Source organism: Sceloporus occidentalis, unplaced genomic scaffold (assembly GCF_023333645.1).
Source record: "Sceloporus occidentalis isolate IW3139 unplaced genomic scaffold, rSceOcc1.0.p SCAF_56, whole genome shotgun sequence".
Lineage (NCBI taxonomy): Eukaryota > Metazoa > Chordata > Lepidosauria > Squamata > Phrynosomatidae > Sceloporus > Sceloporus occidentalis.
The window spans coordinates 2974069-2993500 of NW_028317036.1; the positions used below are offsets into that span (position 1 = coordinate 2974069).

The 19432-nt window shown below is 39.6% G+C and overlaps 2 protein-coding genes across 2 annotated transcripts in view; one reads left to right on the forward strand and one right to left on the reverse strand.

Annotated features, from left to right (window-relative positions):
* The window catches only part of LOC149287823 (NPC intracellular cholesterol transporter 1-like), a 40328-nt gene extending 35426 nt beyond the window's left edge, over window positions 1–4902 (forward strand). Inside the window, exons 22-26 of the mRNA XM_089492427.1 lie at window positions 829–1029; window positions 1475–1706; window positions 2365–2478; window positions 2939–3101; window positions 4820–4902. Coding sequence (XP_089348553.1) covers window positions 829–1029; window positions 1475–1706; window positions 2365–2478; window positions 2939–3101; window positions 4820–4902 — 793 coding nt within the window. The remainder of the gene's footprint in view (window positions 1–828; window positions 1030–1474; window positions 1707–2364; window positions 2479–2938; window positions 3102–4819) is intronic.
* Window positions 4903–5335: 433 nt separating this feature from the next.
* Window positions 5336–19231, reverse strand: LOC149287824 (regulator of MON1-CCZ1 complex-like). The gene is made up of 20 exons (XM_089492428.1): window positions 19133–19231; window positions 17277–17353; window positions 17099–17183; window positions 15436–15492; window positions 14805–14891; window positions 13919–14059; window positions 13073–13173; window positions 12525–12614; window positions 11863–11968; window positions 11400–11511; window positions 10969–11013; window positions 10621–10674; window positions 10150–10278; window positions 9968–10074; window positions 9531–9650; window positions 9135–9212; window positions 8878–8982; window positions 8573–8641; window positions 6557–6782; window positions 5336–5415 (listed from the first exon to the last, which is right to left on the reverse strand). The coding sequence occupies exons 1-20, from the start codon at window positions 19229–19231 to the stop codon at window positions 5336–5338; spliced, it is 1968 nt and encodes a 655-aa protein (XP_089348554.1).
* Between the last annotated feature and the right edge of the window lie 201 nt (window positions 19232–19432).

Here is a 19432-nt window from a genome sequence, read left to right on the forward strand (position 1 = left end):
TAATGGGTAGAAAAAAGCAAAAAAACATAAAAACATTGGGTATTTCTAAACTCAGGACAAATAGTAGAATCTATTTAGCAGGTTTTTTCATTACCTTTTATAGATGAGTAAAAGATTTTTCAACTAAAAGTTAGAAACAGTCATTTTTTTCTAAGTTTTTCACCATATTTTATACTTTTTTTTAGTAGTAAATAATAAGATACAATCAAAACAATGTCATCTAAAGAAAGCCCTTCTTGTCCTGAAAAAAACAATATCTAATGTGTGTGGGTTCAGTAAACGGGAAAGAAGAAAATTACAGCTAAACACGAGCAGCGCAGAAATGTTAAAAAGGCCATTGTCACGAAGGGTACAAAAAGTAAAATCAGCCTTTGTCACGAAGGGGTTAAACAATGCTGCTTATTTATGCCAGTGGAACCAGTGTACAGGGATGTGATCATAATTAAAAAAAAAAAAAAAAAAAAAATTCAGATTATTAATGCAAAAAATGGAACTATAAAAAGCATACTATTTATTTATGTGTAATAACATCCTTTAAGAGTAACATTGTCTTCAAATTAGAGAATTTGTAAAACACACATGCAGGGCATCTTCAGTCACTTCCGCATTTCTGTGTTCAAAAGCATTGTCTAGTATTTACAAATGCTGATGTTCTTGGAGAACCAGCTTCTGGGCAGATTGAAAACAAAGGGTTCTTTGGCAAAATGTATTACAAATATTAATTAGCAGCTGAATCACGGCTATTAAGCTTCTTCTGAACTTCCCAAGTTTTTGGGTTTCTTTCCCTAAATTTAAACCAAAAAAAACTTTTCCCCATCTTCTCCTTAGTGGGCATGCGGCTTACGGTACAGCAGTTGACCTTCTCAACAATGACACAGCGGTTGGTGCCACCTACTTCATGACTTATCACACCATCCTGAAGAATTCTTCAGACTTTATTGATGCCATGGCAAAAGCTCGAATCATAGCCAAGAATATTACTGACGGCATTTCAGTCCCTGGGAAAAACTACAGCGTCTTCCCTTACAGGTACTTCCATGTTGCGTTACTTTCCTGTTTAAGAGAATTGCTAAAGTGTGGCAGTTTTGTATATAATCTTTTTATTGCCAAAAATAGAATACAAACATTGAATGCAACGGCTGGAAGTTGCCTTTTATGTTTTGAATCTAACAGATTTGGAAAAAAGCTTTAGCTATTTTATGTTGCCTATTGCCCGGGAGCTTGTAGATTATATGGGTTGTTTTGATATTTTGTAGAATGTCCGACGTCAAGATTATTTTCCGCCACTCTGTACAAGGCCTGATTGCATACTTTGTCTATGATATACATAATAATGCTTCTTGTCTGTTTTAAGGACAATGGGCGGTCCCTAAACCCATTGAAAACAATGCATTTTGAGCCCGTTTGTCATTAAGGGGTTAAAACACTTCGACACTATCGGCTGTTAATTCTCACTCTCCTCCCTCATTTGCAGCGTTTTCTATGTGTTCTATGAACAGTATTTAACCATTGTGGATGATACCATCTTTAACCTTTGCCTGTCATTGGCTGCAATATTCTTTGTGTCGGTGATACTGCTCGGCTTTGAAATTTGGTCCTCGATTCTGATGTGCGTCACAATTTCCATGATCCTTGTCAATATGTTCGGAGTGATGTGGCTCTGGGGCATTAACTTGAATGCTGTATCTCTTGTGAACTTGGTTATGGTGAGTTATACATTATGAGTTCAAGCTATTTTTTTTTTTTTTTAAAGACCATTCAGGCAGGTCCTTTTTCCATGTTAATTGCACATTCAAGTTTGTTCCAACGCATGTTACTGCACGATCTGGAAGATATGGAAGAACAATAAATGGCCAGCCAAGATGAGCCAAATGCTTCAGATATGTGTGCAGGAGATGGTGTTTTTCAGTTAGCTAACTATGTGTGTCTATCTTTATTTGTGTTGTTGCTTTACCTGCTTCAGTTGCAAATAATGCGTTACCTTAACCAAAAGTCACACCTGCTGCAGTGTCCCTGGTGGTGCATTGTAATGGAAGTGGAGGTCTATCCTGATACTGGCACGGACCTCTGCACTCTTCATTTTCAGTGCTTTGTCTGATTCCAGGTTCTGGTATAAGCCAGGGACTGTGGCTGCTGCCTTGCTTATTTTGTGTTCATTTTTCTGCATTTCAGCTTTTTTTCCATTAGTATAAAAACTCATTTCTGAAGCTGTTACATGCTTTATAATAAAAAAACCCACATATATGGTATATGCACTATTTTGAACAATCCCTAGAACAATTTATTTTCACATTGGTACATTATGCGCCCCTATCCCTTCTTAAACTTTATTATTCAATCATATTTTGTTCCTCTCCCTTGCAGTGCTGCGGCATCTCCGTGGAATTTTGCAGCCACATAACCAGAGCGTTCTCGGTGAGCACAAAGGGAAACCGAGTGCAGCGAGCGCAGGATGCATTGGCGAATATGGGCAGCTCAGTAAGTCTGCAATAAGGTTCAATTTCGGATTGTTGTCATTTGAGGCCTGGCCCTAACTTTTTAATAGGGCTTGCATTTTGTTGTGTTTGTACGCTTTAACTTAAACTATAGAAAAATATATTGTTTTCTATGTAAACCTAGCAACGTTTTCATGCTGTTGACATCATATAGTGATAGAGCTCAAAGTCCTAGTGGGTTAGTCTATTGCTTACTTTGGAGGACATATCTTGTGTAGAACATGTTGGGCTTTAACCACAAAGCCTGACCAAGACTGAAGGAGCTAAAAACTTAAGACAGTTTGGTTCAGTTTTCCTATACATGCATACATACTATATATATATGACTTCACTTTTTTCCTTAATGATCCAAACACTCATATAGCAGTATCTGGTAACAGGAATAAACATGGTGTTCTCCTTATAGCTTCAGTGATGTTAATTGTGATGTCTTCTTCCCGTAGGTTTATAGTGGAATCACACTGACAAAGTTTGTTGGTATCGGAGTACTGGGGTTCTCGAAGTCTCAGATATTTAAGATCTTCTACTTCAGGATGTATCTGCCGATGGTGCTCCTGGGGGCCGCTCACGGTTTAATATTTCTACCTGTTCTTCTTAGCTACATAGGTGAGTGCAGCGAGGGTGATGCTGATGAACAATGATCCACTCTGCAAAAGCACTAATAAATATTGTTTGCTGTAATTTAATACAGAGCTTAAACTACGCCTTCACAGCCAGTAAAAAATAAGGTGCTACAGACTTAATCACATTACATAATAATATTCTTTACGCTTTATTTGAGCAACCTTGAGAGATGCGGAACACTGGATCGACATAATTGTGTAATGGGGTCTTCAGTTGAAACCTTTTTAATTGAGCCAACGCTTTTTATGCCCTCATAAACAAATGATTTCAGCAGCGTCGGTGTGTATAATTATAAGTAATACATATACACCAAACAAAGGCAAAAAAACCCAAAAAGGTTTTCAAATAGAGCAATTTTTTTAATACATAACCCCTCTGTGTGTTCCAGCTCCTGTTGGGTTTTACACTTGTATAACTAAATGCAGCCATAGAAACTCCTTTCCTGCTACATAGAAATAATTCCCTAATTATGTCATCATTAAGTATTCCGGAGCGCTAAACTGTCCTGAAGGAAATGGGGAGTTCTGTTAATGGATTTGGGTCGCTAAGCTCGAGGACACGCTGGTTACTCGTTTGAGACATGGATGTCTGTTTACTTTTGGTAAAACCTGGCCTTCCATAAACACCAACGTGCGCTTGGTAACCCCTCCTTCCCCTGTCCAAATACCAGAGCTGATAATGGTTGGTTTAGCGAATAGACATGTTGCCTGTTCTTCCATGATCCTAGCAGGTGAATTCACTGAAGCATAAGTCTTCTTTTCCAGCTCAGTCACTTTACTTTTATGAAGGGCCAACCCTGCCAAAGTCTGTCTTGCGAGACTGAGCTTAATACTTAGTTCAATCAACTAGATGACTTGAGAAATCTTAATTATGCATTATACAGGGCCACCGAAGCTCAGAGGCTGGCCCTTCATATGGTTCAGTGAAAACGTACGTCGTCGGTGAATAATTCCTTTGTCTTTTTCCAATAGACCTATTGAGTGATCAGTGTCTACAACTGTGTTAACTGGTCTGTTAATGTGAGCAAAGATTCCCAGGGGCATGTTCTCATTGGGAAAGGCGAGGGAATTTGTGATGGTGTTTATGCACCGTAATTCCACAAATTCTTTAAACTTTGGCTGCTTAAATATGTATTCCGCTCCTGTAGAGCATTAGGAAGTAGAGGAAGAAAGATAAGAAACGTGCAGACCGACAGATTGTCACTGAAATCCAAGCATCCATAAATAAGAGCACTTTGCGCAGGATTTAAACTCCTCTCTTCCAAAGGAGGGAAATCTGTCCTGTTCATCACTCCTAAACATCTCTCAAAGGAGGCTGTGTGAGTTCGCTGAACACTGAAGTCACTCTAAAGGTTATTAGCGAGGGATAAAAGTCCATTTAACAACCATAACATTCTGTGTGAATAAAAACACCGATATAAAAGGGCTCGAAGATTGTACACAGTCTGCTTAGGTGATGGCTCATGCTGTTTAATGGGGCTTGAAGAAAAGATTTATGCATATGCCTGTTTAAACATACTATGTGGGGTACCTTGTGTTACCCACAATTTTACTTGTATACTACTAACTTCTACCACACATTGGAAATGACCACTTGTGTATAGGACAAGCTTTTTTTAAAAAAAGTCCTATTGAAACTTGTCATCTCCTCTTTAGACAGGTCTTGTTCTTAAAAGGTTCCCCCCTTTTTCCTCTACGCAGGACCAAAAGTGAATAAAGCCAAGGCCCAAGCCGCACTGTTAAGATCCAGAGGAACAGAACAAGAGAGACTTCTTAACCACTAACGTGACTTCAGTGATCATCCTCGTTCCGAGAAACGGCATCAAAGGACACTTATGATCATCCACAAAGCTTACAGCTGCTATGTCTCAGGAATAGATACTTCCATGAAGCAGTCAGTGTTAACATGCTATTTTTTGTACATAGACGTTACATTTTCTTAGGTTTGTATTTTCCATACATTGTTCAATGGATAGGGACACCACCTGTTTGTTTAATATAGAGTGCAAAAACCAATGCAATTTTTCCTGCAGAAGTTTCTAATCCAATGCATAAAATATATTTTAGTAATTTGTTTGGTAAAAAAAAAAAAAAGTATTTTCTTTTTATAAAGGATAAAAGAGGAAACCTCACATTTTTCTAATAGGTAGCAGAAGCTGCATGGACTTTATTTGTTATAATAAATAGAACTTTATACAGCACTGGATGGGAGATACGTCAGCAGGTGGGAAGTTTAAGCAATGCCTGATCACCAAACAGCTGTTTGAATGAAGTCACGTGGTCTTCACAATGCTCACCTGCAGAAAGAACAGTCAGATGGGCATCATAATGCCATAGCTTCAGACATGCGTGGTTTTTTTTTTAAAAACAAAATAACAGGATTGCATTTAAACTTACTTTTTCCACTAAACTTAAGGGATAATATTGGACCGTTTCTCATTGTATTAAAAATGTATAAAATGAATGAGTCTGTGTGATCTGAAAAATATTCATCCACTTTATCGGCGCTTTGAAATGTGATCATTTTTTATATAATTATATCTCTCAAAGGAGAAATGTAGTGTGCCTGACACCCCCACTATAAAAATAACCATATTAAAAGGTGCTCTACTGCAGCAGTTGCTCTCCTTCATGTTCCAGCTATTCCCACTAATTTGCATGAAAATGTTCCCAGTGAAATCCATATGACTTTGCACACATGTGCATGGGTTCTGCACAGACACCCCCCCCCCGCCAGCAAGAAATGGGCAAATGCAGAATCACACATGGGCAGAAACGGTTATTGATATCGGTGGACCACGGAGGAGGTGGTGCACCAATAACACTACTTTAATATGCATTATTTTAAAAAGACTCCTGTCTAGGACATTAGTTTGCCTTTGAGTATGCCCTTAAACAAACTAACCCAAGTATGCAAGAAGGGCTGAGTTGGCATTACACCATACATAGTTAAGCCACTGGGCCAAGATGGATCAAATCCAATTCGCCTTTGTGTGGGTATTAAGATTTGCCTTTCACACATGAGAATATTTAAATAAATCTGCAAACTCAGGGCTTCGTGACTAAAGCATGTGAAAACCAAAGTTTAGCTTGTCCACTGGGATATATTTGCTAACCAATTAGAGAGTCTGCCAGAGAAAAGAACATTTCCTGGTGGAAAAATACATTACTTCCAGCCAACCACAGTTGGTTTCTCCCAGATGTACAGGTCATTTGATGCAGTTAACATGGGGAAGCTCACCTTCATTAGGGCCAAATCTATAATAACTGGACATATTTTTCAAAAATGTCTGAGTAGAGAATTTATATTGGGCAAGTTCAGTTGCTTTTGGGGTCTGTCATGTTACGATCCCATCCATGGTCTGAAGCTGGGGACAGTATTGTGTACAATGTTAAAATGAAAGTTGCAAATGTAGAGCATAGATATGTTCTACACACCTGGGGTGAAATGAGGATTTCCTCGCAGACGTTGGTTTCTTTGTTCAAAGAAGCGGAATACTGTGTAAAAAAGCATATCATCGCTGGTCTGCTTTGCAGCATCCAGAAACTTGCGGGCAGACACATTGTCCTGCCCTCCAATGCTCCTCACAAACCTCAAGGCAGCCAGAACTTGATGTTTGGACAAAAGGACCTCTATGATCTCATCATTAGCTGTGGAGAGTCTCTGAAAAGACAAAAAATGCACAGTTCTACAATGCAACCAGTGTAAACCTAGAAGATCTACAGTCATATTCAACATAACTGCTGATCTATGCATTTTATTTTTATATTTTTGTGAAAAATGCTGGGACAGATATGTCAGAGCTGAAAAACCTAAAGCTGAACAATTAAATGGGAATTTATCACAGCTAGATTAATTAAAACGATATATGGTGTATGCTTTTTGTTTGGAAATCTATAATTAGTTTGGAAATATCTCACAGAAGTTTGATTCCTTCTCACCTACCTCTAAAAAGACTGTCTGAAGCAATCAGCAACAATTGGCATTTTTTTCCCCAGGATCTGTCTAATTATTCCTCCATGTTAACTTATTACTAAAGATTCATAAAACCAAACTGCATTCCGCAGAACCTAGAGACAGATATCCCCATTAAGCTACCCACCCAGTAGTAGACCGAGAGCTTCATCACACAAAGACACTAGTGACAGAAGCCACACAAGACAGAACTGCCAATTTACAGCCCCAAAAAGCTGGACAGAGACAGAGAAGTCAGGTCATCTGCTGAAACAAGGGAGATGTCAATGAAAGGTGAGGTAGCTGGATCAGCCAGGAGTAGAGACATCTTAAATTCTCAACATGGGGTGTTTGGGCTCCGGTGATCCTCAATCAGCGCGGTTTAATATAACTACGGTTTTAGATTTAGTAAACTAGAAAGATATCTAGAAGAGTCTTTGATGGCCTGAATATCTCGTGAATGAGTCTAGCAGAAATTGTTTGAAAGATGTTCAGCTAAAAGGCTGTATTAAACTTGTCATTAAGACTAAGAAAATGGAAGCCACGGTGGTAATCTGCAGAAGAAGGAAGCATTTATTAACCATAAACACTGAGGAAGATAAATATACAGCCTAAGCTTAAGGATGCACAAAAAGCATTGCTAGATGCACCAAAGCACACAGAGAGGAGAATAAAACATAAAAGTGAAAAGGAGAAAATATAAACAAGTAATAATTCAAGCCAAATGAAGGGGGGGGGGGGGGTGAAGGGAAGTGACCTCAGAGTGACCAATGTAAAAAAATAGATCCATGGGACCTGATAGGATATACCCAAAGTTACTAAAAAAAGAGCATTCTGGCAAATGGAGTTATTCAGTCACACTCGACAGGGATAGTTGCAGAAGACTAGAATTCAGCAATTGTGACACTTCACAAAAGGGTAGCAGGGTTGGGAATATTCATGGAATCCAGGCTAAAGAACAGGATTGTAAAATATCTGGATTTATATGGTTTGCATAATCACAAACAGCACAGGTTTACTACAGGGAGATCTAAACTAGATCTAAGGCAAGACCAAGTAGGAGCAGCGGACAATTTAGATATTTCACACTGTCCCTTATAGAAGACATAAAAGAGATAAAGTGTTTGGGCTTGGATGTTAAAATAGCTGTATATTGTAGTTATTTGTGTATATTTCAAGGTGTTATTACTAGTGGGGTACCTCAGGGATTAATAGGGAGTGATACATTTTAATATGTTGTATTAATAATGTTACAAAGAGGTCTGAAAGGTAAGGTATGTCTTGTTGCAGACAAATGCCGTAATCTAAGACTAGAGGGCCAGTGACTTACACTGGTATGGGTGGTATGTAAGTGGAACAGCCTCCCAGGAGAAGTGGCAGAGGTGAGGTGAGTATGCACAAAGCATGATTGGAGTGGCTTAAGAAAAAAGTAAAATATCCAAGAATGAATCAAAATTCCCGGTCTCATGGTTACAGGGATTTCCATGCCGTATACATACCTTTAACATGTCAAGAGAAAGTTGATGAGCTGGTGGATACACACTCTCCAAAGACAACAGAAGACAAGCCTGCAGGCAAAATAAAATGATGTCTATTTTGGGAGTCCTTTGCTTTTTGACCAGCAACAGCTGTATCACAAGTGAATAGTCCATAAAAACGCAAGGAAAGGCAATCAAATCATTTTTACGTTAAATGCAGCGGGAAATTTATCAACAAAGATACAAGATGCAAATGTCACAAAGACAAAAGATGGAAATGTGAGTGAAATGCTGGATCTAGCATGAGTGAGCACTGAAGAACATACCAGAGGTTTGGAGTCGCTGAGGACGTGGTACTGGAGGAACTGATGCAGCATGTAGAAGAGGTTATGCTGCACAAGGGTTTTGATCACCAGCTCATACAGGTAATGCTAAAAAGGAAAATGGAGATACGGTCAAAAGCTTTGCTATACATTGCATCTTATATAAAAGGAGCGCTACAGCACATATTCATATTAAATGCATACTGGAGTCCCTTTTGCATGGGGACTCCTCTGAATTTTTTAGACCATGCACACATTACCTGCACTGGTATCTGGAACTGGTTGAGGGAGCGGATGTATTCCATCAGGACAGCAGTTATGAACTTGTGAGGCGCTTCCTAGAAATGGACAATACAGTGTTACAATTATACTAATGCAAACTGCAAGGAATACATATATCTGTCATAATACTCCCCAAATAATCTCAGATCCTGGGTGCTAAATAAACCAACCATACATGGTGCTATGCTGAGATGGACCAACATGCACTCCAAAATGATATCATTTGTGCACTGGTGTCCCCAAAACATGTCATAATGCAGAGTATAAAGTATTTGATGTTACATTTCCTTCATTATGTTTCCTGTGTTTAAGCAAACACAGAAATGTTGGCCTATAAGGCGAGTTATTATACACATCTGTCCTGGTGCACCTACCTTCAAGTCCGTGAAGACAGACAAAACATGGGTGTACATGTCCGACTGGTCTACGACAGCCTGGCCTCGCACTGGTCTTTTCAGGAGAGCATTGCTTCGACCCTGGCTCGTCTCAACTGCCTGGATATAAAAAAAAGTAAACAATAAAAACGTTCCTCCATTGCCAACATAACAATATATTACATTACAATGAAGTTTCAAAGCACAGACAGTTTTAACATCTCTATACATATAATGGCTTTCTCAAAATGAGAACTGCCAGTCATGTCTTAGTAAATAAAACTAAGCCTATCGTCCAAATATCAACATTAGTTTAAAAAAAATTAAGCAGCTATGACAAATAGCTGAAAGAGAAATTTGATATTACTACAACAACTACATTTATAAATATAAAAGTAGAATAAAACAGCAGAAAGAGAAACTGCTAATCCCCTTACCAATGTGTAGCTGTGCTCCGCATCCAGGTATTTTTTATATTCACTGTTGAGTTTGTCAAACACTGTAGCAATAACTGGTAATGGCGACCTATCCGGTCCCGTCAACACTATAGAGAACAGAACATTATTACGTGTATTATTGGCTATTCAGCAAATGCACCAACACAGCCACTGAAACTCACTTTGAGAACACACAGAGAGGATAACAGCTTTGCAATCTTTTCGCTGAAGGAGAAAATCCATTAGCTGTCCTTTGTCGAGAAGCAGGCGGACTATGGGCTGAAGTTTTATCCGTAGATACCAGAGGTATCCTGCAAACAGAACACAATCTCTTATTAAACTGTCAGATTAGATTCTGAGGTCGGTTTTTAAACCGCACATAGAGAATACACAATCCAAAACACGCAAATCCCAAATTATCTACATTTTCGAACAACGGAGTGCTAGAAGTGTCATTATAATAACAAAAGGACCCGAAATCAAGCAGAGAATTCCCAAAACCAAACAACCAACACTTTTCTGTTTCTCCTACAGAAAACCGATGTTCACAATGCTCCCGATTGCGTACGATTGCCATACTCCAAACCATAATTAGGTCATAAAATGTTACTAATGCTCTTAATACTCTATTTCACAGTACACAACATAATTACCTTCGCTGGCGCTAATTATAATATCAGGCTGAAAGACAATCCAAGAAGAGGAATCTGTCTGTTAAAGATAATATTGGAGAACACGAGTGAAACATGACCACAGGCAGCATATAACTTATTCCATTCTGGGCAACAACACTATTTAGAAAAACAAATAATTAAAGTTAGTTGTAAGAACAGTTAGAAAATGTGTGTAGTGTATGCTTTCCAACACCCAGAGGAGACAGGTCTACTTGGACCCTGAAGGAAATTCTACTTCCATTTAATGTCCTATTCCATAGTTTAGAGCTCAATCACTCCCAAACATGCCAGAGGTTGACATGCCATACAAAGAGATGGAAAGGATACAGAGTTTGCATGGAGTAGGGGGTTGTCCTGGCACAGCCGAGGGGACTGCAGAATGAAAAAGAAAAATTACCATACTATTTCAAAAGCTTTAATATTCTTTAACAGAACAAACCATTTGGATATATAACACTGCGCACACCCCAACTTTAACTTACAGAAAACTATCCAGATGGTACACAGACGCATAGGACAGCCAACAGGACAATTCATTTTTCCCAGGACAGTGTAAGCACTGGTACTTTGTAAGGTCCATAGATATTTATTTGTATAAACACGGCAAATTAGCATTTCAGTCCTTAAATTAAGAATCGTCTACGTAGCGCACAGGTAAAAAAAAATTCAAGTATGCACATAATCTTGAAAATCAAAGTGTTCCTCCTTCATAAACACCCAGTCCCATCATAGGCAATAATCGCACAAATGATCCATACCTGTTAGAGGGATCTGGTAAGGGTGTATGGATCGAGGTGGGAGCACAGGCTGGTGCAACATAACATTACCATCACTCTCTCCCCGTAACCGGATGTCATATATAACCGATGTCTGAAACATGTAAAAATAATATATAAATTATAGATCTTTACAGAATACACCATTAACACACAATCCAGTCTTTCCTATGGGCCTTTTGTTCAGTGAACAACCAAAATCCTCAGACCATCATACTCCTGTCTTTTCCTTCTGCTATGCCCTGGGTTACACCTTACACACTGAACTGAAATACTATTGCATTTATTCATAAAATCAGCAAATTAAGGGGAGATTTAACTTTGTATTATGGGGCATTATGATAAACCAACTCTAACAGTTTCTCCGGCAAGAATTCTCTCAATCTCGGGATGTTTACAGGTTTCCTAGGTTTAGATTTAGACCTTTATGATAAACCAGCCTCACCTCTGTGTCCTGGTGATGAACAACCACCAAGTTATCTACAACATTGAGTGCAAACTTCCCTGTCCGGTTGAGTTTCAAGATGTGCATCTTCTTAGGAGAACCTTCCCTGGTGATCATGGAAAAATCAAAAGGAAAACAAAAATTACAGCAATGTTTATTAGCGGGCTACCATACAGAGCGGAGCACACATTTGTCAGTGTTGCACTGGAGTTTTACAGTAATCAAACTGTTTCTCATCATCCTGAAGAACATACATATGAGCTCTCATTGTGGCCAGACTACTTTTTCCATTAGAAGTGAATTATTTTCTTCCCTTTGCCTTGGAATGGCACCCCCTTTAAAGCTTTCACATGCAAGTCCCATTCCACCAAGACAAATTAGTCTATGACATTAAAGTAACAGCTGACCTGGGATACTAATCCCTCCTGCCAATTAGGGGTTAATCAAATTACCACTGAAGGTTATTCACGTCACAGTCAGCTCGTATGTTAAAGGTTTAATGTCCCTTACAACTAAGCAACCCACTATAATAATGTTATGCTGATAACTTTATGGTGATCCAAACCATTGAATCATTCTTGGTCACAGGGAATGAGTCCGTTTAGAGTCCACATATATACCAAGGATATTTAAGAGATGGAAGCAGGTCAGGACCGACTTACCGGGGTAAATGAAACAGAACCACCTCTGCTCCAGCACTGCTAGAAGCCTTTGCATGATGTCTCAGAAACAGGACGTAAAGCTGGCTGTATCTAGAAAAAGCATCAGAGAATGCTGGAGGGTCAGCCGAAATCCCCATAAACACAACGTGACAACAAGCAGTTTCCGATGAGAAATGGAAATTCAATTAGTTCAAGATCTTATATATTACAGAACATACATATCATCTCCCTATTTCTACTGGACAGCAAGAGAGAATATAACCGATTTCTGATGACCTAGTTATCCTTTGGTTAAGATAACTAGAAGACTTGATTCTTTTCCGATTACTCAATTACTAGATGGTGTGAAGTATTGTCACAAGTGCAGGTACCCAAACCTGGTATAAAGACACTGATAAAACGCCGGGCCAGCCTTCTGGGAGCTTCCTGCCATCTTCTGGCATCAGGCGAGGAGGTAGAAGCTCCAGGACCAGTTACACATAGACAATGCACAGAGCTTGCAGTTATCGGTATGTTCCCTTCCTCATTAATACACATTTGATACTTACATTGTTGCCATGGCTATGTCTCTTTCAGAAACCTTTATTGTCTTGGCTGTGGGCATTGGCAATTCAATCTCAAATTTTGTCATCTTAGACATGGTTGGACCCTGTTAAAAAAAATGATATATATAAAAATATGAGCTAATTTACACTAGAGAACATACAACCTTAAATGCTAGCTATCTCATAGCAGGGGCATCCAACCTGCGGCCCACTGGACATCGAGGTGTGGCCCTGCATGACAACTGCAGCGGTAACCATACCTCCAACCAGAGAAGCACCTAAGCGGAAGCACCACTCGTTAATGTTTACCCACGTTGTTAATGTTGTAAAGGCCTACTGTAGCCGAGAATGGCTGATTTCTAATTGAATATCTACATGGGCATACCAATGGTACATTATGTTACGCAGCTAGAAATGTTCTGGTTTTCAATGACCCCAAACTTTTGAAAGTTAGCACAGAAAAAATTGCCTCACTCAATGTTTGCAAGGGTGAGTTAAATGTCATCTGACAAAAGGTGGCATGGATCAGTCATTGCCATAGAAACTAAAAAAAAAAAAAGGCTTCTTAAAAATGTGTTGTATATTAAGTGATTAAACCTTTAGAGGAAATGATAAAATGAGAGGTTTATTTGGTGATCACACTAGAGAATCCAGTAATGTTTTGACAAAGTGGAACAGGACCTTTAAGTGATACAAGTACAAGAGAAAGGTTACAGAATTGGAAATGTGTATTGTGGCTTAATTAAAACCGTTGATAACGTTTAAGATGTATGTGATTGATGGGGTAACATTTCTACATAGCTTCCTTTAACAGAGAAAAATGTTCATAGTGTTGGTGCTGTGTCTCACCTTGAAATGGAAAGGCTGGAGCACATTGCAGTGGTTGGCAGTGGACAGCAGGATGACGCTGCTCTCCGGACAATACATGTACCAGTTTACATTAATACTCTGACTCTTCAACAGCTTCAACGTCCGCTTCTCAGGCAGAACCTGGAAAAAAAAAACCACCAAACTTTAACTACAACCATGTCCTGAGTCTAAGCCGTTTCTCCAAGAAATAGTGAAGTCCTAAACCATCTGACAGAAAATGGAGAGGTCATCTGACCTGTTCTATTAAACTAAACGTGAAGCTGCAAATGTCACCTGAAACAGCACTTCAGAGTGTATGTATTCAGCGTAATTCTGGGGGGGGCCAGCCCTTTGTGGACACTTTTGGACTGGGCTGGGGAGGCAAGAAGGCAGCAGGGGTCACATAACGCAATGTTACTTGACCCCGTGGTAAAAGTGAAGCAGCAGCCAGAGAGAAAGCTGCAGTTGGGGTCAGGGGTTGAAGGAGGGAGCAAGTGAGTTATAGAGAGGGTAAGGGGTAAGTATGTATGTACAAGTGTGTGAGCATGGATGTGTATGTGTAAATGTATGAGCGTGGATGTGTGCGTGTGTGAGAGGGAGCACATGTGTGTTAGAATGATGGTGTGTGTGTGTGTGAAGTTGTCAGGCCTCCCCTGAACCACTAGTTCTGTTTTGAAGCATGGAAAGCAGTAAGACTATAAAACAGATACAGACAGACATTCACTTCCCCCAAGGCATTGCACAAGAAACACTGATTGCACATACACTCATTTATATAAGAAACTCCCAATATAGCCAACACCATTGTCACAGTCACCGTTTCCCAAACGTCCATGGTCGCACTGATGAAAAAAAGACAGTAGCTAAACAACTGCAGGTATCCTACCTGGTAAAATTCAATTCCCTGATCTGTTATAAAGACTATCTCAGTAGAACTGGTCCAGCAGAATCCCATAATCCGTGAGTTTCTGGTCTTGGAGGAAAAAAAAAAAATCAACAGGCAAGTCAGGTGACAGCATTATTATACAAAATTGTTTCAATTACAATATATAAACTGAAAAACAGAGCACCATTAAAAGTGCTAAATGTTTCAACAGGTCCTGTTCCCAGGCTTATTCTTACACATTTAGAATTGTGTCCCAGAATGATGTAAGAGAGTCTGGAAAATACAAGGTCTACTTGGAGTATCTACACACATTGCATTTTCCACGATATTCTCAAACAAATGGTCAAAAACAGACACAGACACTTTTGTGTATTAAACACACTTATTGTGCCAATGTTTTTGTTGTACATAGAATTAATGTTGTATAAAATATGCACCTACCCTTTAAGTGTATTAATATTTAGTAAAATATAGTACGTGTAGACAAGATTCTACACAAGATGTTCAATGGGGTATGTATCATAAAAAAAAATATATTTATTAATGTTATATAAATATGCTTTATATAATCAAAGGATTTAATCAGGTCAAATATTAAAGTTAAAAAGAAGAATTAGTGGAACATAAGTACCTTGCATTCTTGGGAATATTCTAACTGCGAGTAATCTTGAATTAAATTGATGAAATCCTGAGAAACAAAATAGAAGTGTTAAAAGCGTCATTTTTCCCAGACACCAGAAATGTTATTTTTTGGGGGGTTTTTTCTTTAACCAAAATATCTGCCATTTTGAAGGCATTTTTCATTACTCATGTATTTATTATTATTATTATTACCGTATTTGCTCGATTATAAGACGACCCCCCAAAATCTGAATATTAATTTAGGAAAAAAAGAAAAAGCCTGATTATAAGATGACCCTATAGGAAAAAAGTTTTACTAGTAAATATTAATTCATGTGAACTACTTTTTTGTTTTTAATTTCCTTTTATTTACCAACCTGCCCCCAGTTATGCTCATCTGCCCCCAGGCATGCCTTTTACCCTCCTATATGCCACTCTGCGCCATGTTATGCCTTTTAACCCCCTATATGCCACTCTGCCTCCAGAAATGCCTTATACCCCTATATGCCACTCTGGCATATAAAGGGTTAAAAGGCATATCATGGGACAGAGTGGCATATAGGGGGACACTTACCTACCCACCCAGACACCTACTTACCCACCCAGACACTTACCTACCCCCCCAGACACTAATATAACCACTCAGGCACTTCACTCACCGGCGTCACCGCGATGCCTCAGCAGGCGCTTGCTGCAGCTCCCACGGGATTACGGCATGACGCTGTGTGACCCCGATAGGCCCCGCCTCCTCCAGAAAATTGAAGAGGTCTACCGGATCCGCTTTGGGACGGCATCTGGAGCAATCTCCCCAACCGGCTCTGCTTCCCCGCAGTGGGCGGGCTATCCCGGGAGCAGGAAGGCACGCGCGTATGCAACCTCGGCTGCTGCCGGCACTTTCGCTGGCGCTCGGTGATAGACGCCGGCAGCAGCTGAGGTTACCATACAGGAGGATCCAGGTCCCCTGCAGCGATGCGGGGGATCTGGATCTTAGTCTAATAGTCAGACCTCATTTGAGGTCTGATTAGAAGACGACCTCGATTACAAGACGAGGGGTATTTTTCAGAGCATTTACGGTATTACGGCAAATACGGTATTATTTATTTCAATAGAAAAATGTGTTTGGATAAAGAGTAATTATGTTTAAAATGTAATTTCCATTCCAAATTTAAAGTAAAGGATTTGTTTCCCATAATAAACCTGGACATCTCCATTAATTTGAAAGGGATGATCTAGTATGTTATGCAACTATATCTTGGCAGATTATCCTTTCCTCTAACAGTGTAATAATGTGAAAAGACAAAACCCAACACTTTTAAGGAGCTTTTTTCACAGCATGTCAACCTCTCACTGTCCGTTCTGTGTCACATGACAAATAAGCATTTCCGGAAAAATTATAAATGAAGCAATATTTTAAATAATTGATTATTTCTGGATAAGGATTGGAAATGATTGTTGTCTTTAGTTATAGAAGTATGTTGATGATTTTTTGTATGTATATCACAGTGTTGGGACTAGGTAGGTACGCGTCTCATGACTACTAATAGATGGACGTCCCAGTCTCCTAGTCTAAGCAGCGCACTTGGTGTTACACCTGGAGGCCAAAAGAGTTCCAAAGTATGATTATGGAAGATGGAACAACAAGTATTTGGGGATGAATTGAAATAAATACTCACCACAGTTCTCAACGTCCTCTGCACGGCCAGTATTCTGTTCCCTAAGGAAAACTTTATGCACTTGACTTCTCCTTTGTCCTCCATTCTTAAACGAGAAAAATGAACAAATTTCGTTTAAACGAGAAAAACGAACAAATGCTAATCAATCGATATCTGCGTTGTATGAAAGGGACATTACCGAAAAGAGATTGGACTTCTGTCTTCTGGTCCTTTCACAACAACACCAGTGGCTCCTCCAGAACGCACAGCAAATACCTTAAAAAGGATAAATTGATACAGTTTAAATTCATGGCATCATATGCAGTAAAACTAAATGTCAATACCCAGTGGATAATTAAAGTGTCCATCGGACTTCCAGAATGAAGCGAGATTCATTATTCCAGAGAACACGTTTCCGCTGCTCCGGAGTCCATCTAGCCATCGCTAGCTCTTGTGCAAATGCTCGGCCATGGAACAATGGAAACCCATTTGGTGAAGCTCTGGACACCAAGTGCTTCCAGCGGCAATTTAGGAGTGATGCCACAGCATGCTGGCGGTTTTCATGCGCTACATGCTTTAGCTCTCAGCATCATTGTGTGTCGTCTACCACTTCGTGGCTGAGCTGTAGCAGCTTCTAGACACTTCTACATTAATAACACGGTGAACTAGGGCAGAACTTTCACAAACTGACTTGTGGCATCCTATGACAGGGCCAAGCCTAAATCACTGAGCTCTACAGTAAGACCCATTCTACTGCCAATGTTTGTCTATGGAGATGGCTGCCTATGTGCTTGATATTTTATATACTTGATAGCAATAAGTGTGGCTAAAAAACCTAAATAAATGGCGTGTCCACACACTTTTGGTTGTATAGTCTACATGCTACACACGGCGGCATTGTGGACTGCACTGGGATTATTCATGGTGCATGCATGCAAATGCTATGACCTGAGAAACATCAGACACAAACCAGCGATCATATTTATAGAATCAAACCTGGACAACTGATATATTGAAAGCCCCCTTCCCATGGATAGCAATATACATTACATTCACTACCTTATATGTGTCATACATTTGAACACTTAGTAAGTTCTTTGTGTTGGATTCTACAATGTGAAAGTCACACACACTCTTCTCCTTTCCCACTATGAATGCCAGTCCTATGAATTTACATACACAATTCATCTCTATCAGTGTTTGAAGTCCTTCTTAAAAGACATCCCTGGCCCTAACCAGTCCTAGCAAAAAAAAAACAGGTTTTCAAAGTGATCATTTAATTTGTAAAAAAACGTACTTATACAGTGTCCATTCGAGACGGGGACTCAGATTGGATCCCTACCCTCATCCTATGATACAATATCACGTGCCTCTTATTAGATGGCTCCTTATTGGTAATATAAATCAAATTGTAGGAGGCTGGACGGGCTCCAGCAATGCGGTTATGACTGGAAGTACTTTTAATAACTATTTTAAACATGCTGGTATATAATGTATCCCAAATTCATCTACGCTGGCCTGGCATGTAACCGGTTACTTTTTCTTGATGAGTCAGGAGTGGTCACGTAAGATGCGGGATCTGCAGGGGTAATCTGTTTTAGAAGGCTTGCACTTACACAGATCTCCATCCAGGGTTTTAGAAGACGTTTAATACAGTTTAGCACTTAACATTACATTATTTTATTGCATGTTGTTCCAATAGTACAACACGTCATGTGCTCAGAGGCTACACAGAGCTGATTCTTTATGGCAATGCTAATTAAATCCTTTTCTCCTTACCCTTTCACGAGTCAGAGGGTCAGGCTATGTCATTAACACTGAGCAATTCTATTGTTTACCGCAGGCAGTATGATGAGCAGTCAGGGTGTTTGTCTAGTAGATTGAGCTAGATTAAAAGAGCGCGAACTCTCAGCTGCCTTAAAACATATTATAAGAATACCACAATTTTTTAAACGAGTTTAATGCGATACTAGTGATAAAATATAGTAATAAGCATCACTCAGTCTAGGCTGTACTTGGATATTAATTGTCTGATGGTGGGATGTTCAAAGTCACCTGCTTATTAGCCTCATCGAAGAACACGCTGTTGACATTGGTGGCCTTCTCAAACAGCACAGGTCTGTCGCTCAGCTCCAGATAATAGTCCTGATCCATGGCTACACCCTCAGTGACAGGCAGGTAACAGGGGCACACTGTCCGCTCCAGGAAGTGCTACCAGAAATCCGGGCAACCAGATTAAATTACGCTCCGGGGGGGGGGGATTATTTCCGTGCACCGCCCAACATTAACCGCAGAGTACCGTTCCTTCTCTTCCCGGTAGGATCCGCTTCCCTTTCCATTGATTACAAACTTCAG

Coding starts and splice junctions, on each gene's coding strand:
- LOC149287824 (XM_089492428.1), bottom strand. CDS start 19,231: ATGGATCAGGACTATTATCTGGAGCTGAGCGACAGACCTGTGCTGTTT. Junction 17,354..19,132: donor TCGATGAGGCTAATAAGCAG/GTGACTTTGAAC, acceptor ATCCTTTTTAAG/GTATTTGCTGTGCGTTCTGG. Junction 8,983..9,134: donor AGTTCCAGATACCAGTGCAG/GTAATGTGTGCA, acceptor TTTCCTTTTTAG/CATTACCTGTATGAGCTGGT.